Source organism: Procambarus clarkii, chromosome 56, assembly GCF_040958095.1.
Source record: "Procambarus clarkii isolate CNS0578487 chromosome 56, FALCON_Pclarkii_2.0, whole genome shotgun sequence".
NCBI classification, from domain to species: domain Eukaryota; kingdom Metazoa; phylum Arthropoda; class Malacostraca; order Decapoda; family Cambaridae; genus Procambarus; species Procambarus clarkii.
The window spans coordinates 2,637,432-2,647,267 of NC_091205.1; the positions used below are offsets into that span (position 1 = coordinate 2,637,432).

The 9,836-nt window shown below is 43.9% G+C and overlaps 2 protein-coding genes across 2 annotated transcripts; both read right to left on the reverse strand.

Moving 5' to 3' along the window:
- Positions 1-5,920: 5,920 nt before the first annotated feature.
- Positions 5,921-6,807, reverse strand: LOC138353048 (S-antigen protein-like). The gene is made up of 2 exons (XM_069305687.1): positions 6,432-6,807; positions 5,921-6,261 (listed from the first exon to the last, which is right to left on the reverse strand). Exons 1-2 carry the CDS (start codon positions 6,805-6,807, stop codon positions 5,921-5,923), a joined length of 717 nt encoding a protein of 238 aa, XP_069161788.1.
- Positions 6,808-7,753: 946 nt separating this feature from the next.
- On the reverse strand, positions 7,754-8,119 carry LOC123756280 (S-antigen protein-like). Its single transcript, XM_045739356.2, has one exon. It carries the CDS (start codon positions 8,117-8,119, stop codon positions 7,754-7,756), a length of 366 nt encoding a protein of 121 aa, XP_045595312.2.
- Between the last annotated feature and the right edge of the window lie 1,717 nt (positions 8,120-9,836).

Sequence of the window (9,836 nt, forward strand, 5' to 3'; positions counted from 1 at the left end):
TCATTTGACGAATTCTCTTGAATTAGTTAACAAATTGAATACTGTTCCTGTCCAATTCTTAACTGAACGCCTCGATTCACCCAACAGTGAATGGGTACCTGACTGTTAAGACGATTTGGCGGGTCATATTCCACAGAGAACTCAATTACGACTAAGGACTTGCCAGAATCGCTAGGCGCCCAAACAGGAATGTAAGAACTCATCTATATATATAAAAATGGAATTGTTCGTTTGTGCATAACTGCTAATCTTCGAAAGTTCTTCACCGATTGCTTTGAAATTTTCACATAACCTTCCATTCGCATCCGAGCAGGTTTCTATATACATTCTATATAGATTTCACGTCTGTGACGGTAATTTTTTTTTCTGAAAAACAGTGTTTTTCATGTGAGGGGAAATCATCGAAAACTCTTTACCGATTACTTTGAAATTTTGACATAAAGTTGCATTCGAATAGGCGTGTGTGTTTATATACCTACTATATACATGCCTCACCTGTGACCTGTGACAGAAAAAAACATGCGTTTTTTTTTAAATAGCGCCATCTGTTGGATGTAAGAGCAACACAAGCTGTAATCTCCCAAAGTTCTTCACCGATTGCTTTGAAATTCTGACACAACACTCCATTCGAATATGCCCATGTTTTTATTTATTTACTAGATAGATGCCACATCTGTGACAGGTAAAAACATGTTTGTTTTTTTAAAACAGCGCCATCTGTTGCACGTAATAACAACACACACGCTATACTAAATATGTTACAAATTCCATTTCAATGTTTCTGATTGCATTGATAAATTAAATTTTCAGAGATTTTGATTTATTATAATTTTGATTTAATAATTTTGTGTGACATTGTGTTAGTATTGAGTTGTGTTGTTTTCCATACCGTTCATTTCGTAAGTATATGTATTGAAGCCACACCAGTAACAGTTAAAAGCATTCTCTTTTTTTAAGAAACAGCGCCATCTGTTGCACGTAAGAGCAACTCACGTTATACTAAATTTGTTATGATTCCAATTCAATGTTTTCGATTTCGTTGATAAATTGAATTTTAATAGATTTTGAATTATATTCATTTTGATTTATTTATTTCGTGTGACATTGCGTTGGAATTGAGCTGTGTTGGTTACCATACCATTCATTTCATGAGTATAGTTTATTTTTTTATTTCTTCATTTTTTCATTTCGTTGTTTAATTTTCGTTTGTTTAATGTTTAATGGTTTAATGGTAATGGGAGTGGGGAGGACGAAGGGACGGGAGTGGAGGATGGTAGGGAGGACGAAGGGACAAGGGAGAGGGTAATGGTGGGGAGGACGAGGGGACAGTGGAATTAAGGATGGTGGGGACGAGGGGACATGGGAATGGAGAATGGTGGGAAGGACAAGGGAACAGGAGAGTGGGGGTGGGTAGGGAGGACGAGGGGATGGGGGAGTGGGAGTTGGTGGAGAGGACGAGGTGACGGTGGACTGGGGAATGGTTAGGAGGACGAGAGATGGTGGGGAAGACATAGGGATGGAAAAGGGAGGAAATGGTGTGGAGGACGAGGGAACGGGGAAGTGGGGACTGGTTGGGAGGACGAGGGGACGGGGGACTGAGGAATGGTTGGGTGGTGAGGAGACGGGGAAGAAGGTTGCTTTGGCTCAGCAACGCACATGCGTTTTTGAGCCACTGCAACGCGTGACCGGGTACAGCTAGTAATATACACACACACACACACACACACACACACACACACACACACACACACACACACACACACACAAAGGTTCAAAGGTTTGCCACCAGACTAGTACCCGAGCTGAGAGGTATGAGCTACGAGGAGAGACTACGGGAATTAAACCTCACTTCGCTGGAAGACAGAAGAGTTAGGGGGGACATGATCACCACATTCAAGATTCTGAAGGGGATTGATAGGGTAGATAAAGACAGTCTATTTAACACAAGGGGAACACGCACAAGGGGACACAGGTAGAAACTGAGTGCCCAAATGAGCCACAGAGATATTAGAAAGAACTTTTTTAGTGTCAGAGTGGTTGACAAATGGAATGCATTAGGGGGTGATGTGGTGGAGGCTGACTCCATACACAGTTTCAAGTGTAGATATGACAGAGCCCGATAGGCTCAGGAATCTGTACACCTGTTGATTGATGGTTGAGAGGCGGGACCAAAGAGCCAGAGCTCAACCCCCGCAAACACAACTAGGTGAGAACTAGGTGAGTACACACACACACACACACACACACATATATATATATATATATATATATATATATATATATATATATATATATATATATATATATATAAATCAAATTGTGTATATAAAATAATGAGAATAGTAATTGAAGCTACTGACCTAATATTTACCCTGACTGCTTCAGTCACTATTTCTTCTCGTGCTCCAATCTCTATGTCCTATTATTACCGATTTGAATTGTTACTCTTTTTTGTAAACAGCCGCAACTCGTTGTACCACTTTAGACAACTGCTCACTTTGACGGTTAAATGGGATTTGATTTAAAAAAAAGAGGATTTTCTAGAACTACCGGACAACAGCCATTGGAACTATGCTCGTCCTTGTGTGAGTGTATCCTCAGAAGACGGTCCTCGGGCCGCCTCGAGTAACCACGTGACGCCGTCAAAATATGCAATTGTTTTGGCTCAATAGGAGGGAGGGAGTTATCAGGGGAAAGTGCCTAGCCATTACGAATATATAGCACTGGGAACGGGTCACGATAAGGATCTGGGATGGGACGGGGGGAAAGGAATGGCGCCCAACCACTTGGACGGTCGAGGATTGAACGCCGACTTGCCTCAAGCGAGACCGTCGCTCTACCGTCTAGCCCAAGTGGTTGGTGTCCTCAATCGGAACGTGCGTACATTACTCACCTGGCTGAGCTATCTTGGCCGATTCTTGGAAAGACGTCATTATTACCGTGATTTAATTACATTTGGTGAGAAGAAAGGAGTTTTCCATCAATTTCTCACCATAAAACACTTTCATTATTCTTGGTGTTCTCTTATCATAACAAAAATGTTTCTATTGCATATCATTTCATTCTTCCCTTTCACGTGAATAAATGATTTTATTCGTATACTCCAGCACTGTTAGAGGGCTCACAAGCCCCTAATCACCCATACCGGGTATGTGTATGTTATATTGCCCATTCCCATTAACCCTGGTTCATCTCTAGCACCCAGACCAGTGTCGGAGTGAGTTGTTGGTGTGAGCCGGGAGATCACAGCCTATGGAACTATTCATAAGTCAAGATTCAGCACACTTACTAATTTGTTTCGTTCGTTATGTTACTGACATTTATGACTGGCAGCATCTAAAGTCTCTTCAGTAAAGGAAGAAACACTTGAAATAAATAAACTTGTCATTGTACTGATAAATGTAGAGGAAATATGTGCAACTGATCAACAATATTTGGAATCAAATAATATTCCGAAAAATATGATCTTGAGTCCAAAAATACGAAGAGGGTTATTGAAGACATCAAAATTGAAATGTAAATCAAATTTTCTTGATTTAATATTTCACCTTTTCCCTTGAAGATCGGCGTCAAAGGAATATATATATATCTAAGAAGGCCGTTTGCAGGGGAAGGGCGTTGATGTGTAGAGGCTGCCTAGTGGGAACGCTTTGATGTAAAGCATCGTTCAGTAACATGGAGGGAGTTGGAGAAAACATATATGTATTCAGAGTGTGTGCTTTCAACATATGAGAGAGAAACGGGCGAGAAGTGAAGGATAGGAAGGGGAGTGAATTACTTCGTCCTAAGGAACTTTTAAAGTGGAAAACAGTCAATCAGAGATTTTGGTGCTACACACGAATGCACATTATGGAATTAGTGAGCTAAGAGCAATGTTTGACCACGGAAGTTGAAATGAAAAAAAAAATATTTGATTAAATTTAATCTGACGTTTGTATAATATCTACTCTGATAGTGACCAACATTACTTCTGTGTTTCGACATGCATTGTTATCTAGCAGGTCAAATATTATATTTTCATATCAAACGAGTTTCTATAACTTGTTTTAATATAATCATAGGTCACCTGTTTTTTAAATCATGTCACTCTTGATGTATAAAGCCTCGCCAATCTTCTATTGTCGTTATATTTGTAAATTATTTTTGCGTTGTTTTCCAGGATGTCTCTGGAGATGATCTGGATGTGTAGAGACTCTATGTTCCTTGATGAGGCCATGCTGTTCGTGCACTGTAAGCGTCTTGAAAGAGATGTTGTCGTGCCTGTATATACAGCAGGTTGGCGATTTTCCCACTCTTATAATATATTGTTAGCTTTATCTTATGGTTGACGTCAGTTGGGGTAACGTTCCTCTCAATGGTCTCTTTTACGGCTCGTTTCTCTACTGTGTAGGCCGAGGAGAGGAAGTTTCTGTAGAACAATGTTATTAGAAGCACGGGTATTGTGGTATTAGTTGTTCCGTCGCCTGTTGCACACCTCGCTACTTTCCTTTTTATGATGTCTTCGACATAACCATTGGAGAAACCATTATTGACCAAGATCTTGCTAATTCTACATAACTCCTCATCCACCTGCTTCCACCCAGAGCTGTGAGTGAGAGCTCGGTCGACGTAAGCGTTCATAAAACTCCGTTTGTATCTCTCCAAGCTTTCGCTGTCAGCATTAAGGCACATTTTTATGTTTGTCTCCTTAGTTATACTGTATGATGAAAGCTGCCGTTCCTTTCCATGACTGCTACATCTAAGAAAGGCAAGTTACCCCCCCTCCCATCTCTCCACTCTCCATCTCTTAAGTGAAGTTTAAATCTAGGTGTTGCTCGAAAGCTTTATTACACTGCAACAGTCATTCGGTATCCGGGACTTGAACAAATATGTCGTCGACATACCTGCAGTAGATGGTGGGTTTTACGTCTAACCCTACCAGAACTCTCTGCTCAATAGTACACATGTAAAAGTTTGTGAACAAGAAAGAGGCAGCACCCTTCTTAAGTCCTGACGGACACAAGTATAAGCAAGTGGACGGCGTCGCCATGGGCTCCCCGCTGGGGGTGTTGTTCGCAAATTTTTAGAAATTTAAAGGAGGGTGCACGGTAGCAATACTCAGAGTTGGTTCATTTTATTCCAATTAAACTCATGTTGTATCTGAAATAATTGGTTCTTTTGTGTAATTGGAATGAAATGTTGAAAAAAAATTGAAACTGCCTCCCACGATGGGTTATGAGCTTGTGTTACTGTAGGTGTTTTAAGGTTGTTATGCAAAAGTTGGACAGCTTTTCAATTCAATAGGGAGTGAGTTCCATAGACTGGGTCCCTTTATTTGCATAGAGTGGTTACACAAATTAAGTTTGACTCTGGGGATATCAAAGAGATATTTATTTCTGGTATGGTGATAATGGGTCCTATTACATCTGTCCAGGGAGAGTTTCAGAGCAGGATTTGCATTTAAGAACAGGGTTTTGTAAATGTAATTGACACAAGAGAATTTGTGGAGTGAGATTATGCTTAGCATGTTTAGGGAGTTAAACAAGGGGGCTGAGTGTTGTCTGAAAGCAGAATTTGTTATTATTCTGATAGCAGATATTTGCTGGGTAATGATGGACTTGAGGTGGTTTGCAGTGGTTGAACCCCATGCACAGATACCATAATTAAGATAGGGATAGATTAGTGCATAATATAGAGAGATGAGAGCAGAGTTAGGTACATAATATCTGATTTTGGAGAGTATACCAACTGTTTTAGAGACTTTCTTAGTTATGTGTTGTAGATATCACTGTCAGAGATCACTTTAGGGGAGACTGCGGTAATGGAGGGGGAGGGGTCACTGTGAGGGCACAAAGTAGAGGTCATATTAGGAGTCACTGAAGGGATCTCTGACATAGGTCATATTTAGGATTAATATCACTAAACAGGTCATTGTTAGGAGTCAAAGTAGAGGTTCACCTTTGAAGTCACTGCAGGTATTACTGTGTTGGCCTCTGTTGGTGTCACTGTGAGAGATAACTGTAGGGAACACTGTTGGGTCCACATCTTGGGTCACTGTAGGGAGCACTGTTGGGTCCACATCTTGGGTCACTGTTGGGAGCACTGTTGGGTCAACATCTTGCATCACTGTTGGGTCCACATCTTGGGTCACTGTAGGGAGCACTGTTGGTTCCACATCTTGGGTCACTGTTGGGTCCACATCTTGGGTCACTGTTGGGTCCACATCTTGGGTCACTGTTGGGTCCACATCTTGGGTCACTGTTGGGTCCACATCTTGGGTCACTGTTGGGTCCACATATTAGGTCACTGTTAGGTTCACATCTTGGGTCACTGTTGGGTCCACATCTTGGGTCACTGTTGGAGGCACTGTTAGGTCCATATCTTGGGTCACTGTAGGGAACACTGTTGGGTCCATATTTTGGGGTCACTGTTGGGTCCACATCTTGGCTCACTGTTGGCTCCACATCTTGGGTCACTGTAGGGAGCACTGTTGGGTCCACATCTTGGGTCACTGTTGGGTCCACATCTTGGGTCACTGTTGGGAACACTGTTGGGTCCACATCTTGGGTCACTGTTGGGAACACTGTTGGGTCCACATCTTGGGTCACTGTTGGGTCCACTTCTTGGGTCACTGTTGGGTCCACATCTTGGGTCACTGTTGGGTCCACTTCTTGGGTCACTGTTGGGTCCACATCTTGGATCACTGTTGGGTCCACATCTTGGGTCACTGTTGGGAACACTGTTGGGTCCACATCTTGGGGTCACTGTTGGGTCCACATCTTGGGTCACTGTTTGGTCCACATCTTGGGTCACTGTCGGGACCCACATCCTGGGTCACTGTTGGGTCCGCATCTTAGGTCCACATCTTGGGTCACTGTTGGGTCCACATCTTGGGTCACTGTTGGGTCCACATCTTGGGTCACTGTTAGGTCCACATTTTGGGTCACTGTTGGATCCACATCTTGGGTCACTGTTGGATCCACATCTTGGGTCACTGTTGGGTCCACATCTTGGGTCACTGTTAGGTCCACATTTTGGGTCACTGTTGGATCCACATCTTGGGTCACTGTTGGGTCCACATCTTGGGTCACTGTTGGGTCCACATCTTGGGCCACTGATGGGTCCACATCTTGGGTCACTGTTAGGTCCACATCTTGGGTCACTGTTGGGTCCACATCTTGGGTCACTGTTGGGGTCCACATCCTGGGTCACTGCAAGGAGCACTGTTGGGTCCACATCTTGGGCCACTGATGGGTCCACATCTTGGGTCACTGTTAGGTCCACATTTTGGGTCACTGTTGGGTCCACATCTTGGGCCACTGATGGGTCCACATCTTGGGTCACTGTTAGGTCCACATCTTGGGTCACTGTTGGGTCCACATCTTGGGTCACTGTTGGGGTCCACATTCTGGGTCACTGCAAGGAGCACTGTTGGGTCCACATCTTGGGTCACTGTTGGATCCACATCTTGGATCACTGTTCGGTCCACATTTTAGGTCACTGTTGGGTCCACATCTTGGGTCTCTGTTGGGAGCACTGTTGGGTCCACATCTTTGGTCACTGTTGGGTCCACATCTTGGGTCACTGTAGGGAGCACTGTTGGTTCCATATCTTGGGTCACTGTTGGGTTCACATCTTGGGTCACTGTTGGGTCCACATCCTGGATCACTGTTTTGTCCACATCTTGGGTCACTGTTGGGTCCACATCTTGGGTCACTGCAGGGAGCACTGTTGGTTCCACATCTTGGGGTCACTGTTGGGTCCACATCTTGGGTCACTGCAGGGAGCACTGTTGGTTCCACATCTTGGGGTCACTGTTGGGTTCACATCTTGGGTCACTGTTGGGTCCACATCCTGGGTCACTGTTAGGTCCACATCTTGGGTCACTGATGGGATCACTGTTGGGTGCACATATTGGGTCACTGTTCGGTCCACATCTTGGATCACTGTTCGGTCCACATTTTAGGTCACTGTTGGGTCCACATCTTGGGTCACTGTTGGGAGCACTGTTGGGTCCACATCTTGGGTCACTGTTGGGAGCACTGTTGGGTCCACATCTTGGGTCACTGTTGAATCCACATCTTGGGAGCACTGTTGGGTCCACCTCTTGGGTCACTGTTGGGAGCACTGTTGGTTCCATATCTTGGGTCACCGTAGGGAACACTCTTGGGGCACTGAATTTCCCTACGGTAAAGAGGTCACTGTATGGGTCGTCACAATGCGAGTACTGTTGCTATGAAGGCAGGCATCACTGCCTTGGGTCACTGTAAAGATCACTGAGAGAAACCCTTTAGTGTCATACGTTTGAATCACAAACATGAATCACTGCCAGCGGTCACTGTAGGAGTAACTGTTAGTTTCAGTCAGATGCCACTGTAGAGGTGGGGGGAGGAGTTACTGTGATGATTAGTGCTGTTGGCGTAACATGCAAGGAATCACCGTTGTGTTAGGATGAAATCTTTGAGTCACTGTAGTGATTATTACTGGTTTAAGTAGCCCTGTAGGTATCTTGATACTGGTCACTGTATGGGTAAGTGTAAGTGTGCCTGTAGGTATCTATAGGGCAAGTGGTATCTGTCTGTTTGAGGTGCTGGTATGGGGAAGGTGTGAGGAAGGGGGAGAGAGAGGGAGAGATGGGGTGACAACTTTAAACGGTTCTCGTGTGAACTTTATTCCGACTGGCGCTCCTCGTGACTATTAATTAATCTGACATCAATATGATTGCAAGCAATGCATTTCTCTCCTCTTGATCCCCAGGCCGCCGGCCTTGCATATATCTGCCAGGCTTAGTGAGCAAGGGACACATTCTCCTCCTTATGCAATTGCGCAGGTGTATGGTTTCGAATTTCTTGGGTTTATCAAGTTACTCACCTAGTAGTGCTGGCGGGGGTGGCTCTTAGGTTCTTTGGTCCAGCCTCTCGACCGTCAGTCAACTGGTGTACAGATTCCTGATCCAATTCAGCTCTGTCATATCTGCATTTGATACTGTGTATTTAGACTGCCTCCACCACATCACTGCCTAGTGCAGTCCATTTGTTAACTATTCATAAACTAAAAAGAATCCTTCTAATATATCAATGGCTTATCTGGGTACTCACCTTACACCTGTTTTCCCATTGTGCGTGTACCACCTGTGTTAAAAACACTGACTGTATCTACTCTACGAAATCCTCTGAGAATTTTTTATGTAGTGATCATATTTTCTGTTTCAAAACTACTAACTTTTCTTTTTTCCATTGATGGGGGAATCAGTAATCGTAGTTCCTCCTCGTAGCTCATGCCTCTCAGCTCAAGCACTAGTCTGGTGGCATACCTTTGAACCTTCTCCAGTTTAGTCTTGAGCTTGACTAGATATGGACTACATGCTGGAGCTGCATACTCCAGGATTAGTCTGACAGATGTGGTCCATAAGGTACAAAAGATTCCTTACACACGTTTCTAAAGGCAGTTTTTATATTGGTTCACCTAGCATATGCCCCTGATGATATCCACTTGATATGGATATCATCAGCGACAAATGATATCCTCACTGTCTCCTGAAGGTCTTGGTAACTCACCAAACCTTCAGGTCCAGCGTGCTACCAGTTGCCAGGTCCTACTATCTGATTCATGAAGCTTTTCATCTCCCAACTGGTACGCTGTATTTGGGCCCCTTGAACGCCGACCTGCAAGATGCGAAGCAATCGTTCTACCATGCAGTTAAAGGAGTTGAACTAATGTAGGAAATGTGCTGAAGAAAGTGAACGGTAATGAAGTATGAGTGTGGCTTGGAAGGAAATAAAGCAGCCCTTTCTCCTAAGGTATCCCAACGTCAAGAAAACAGTCCATTTAAAGTGTCTGTCCTAACCTACCAGAGG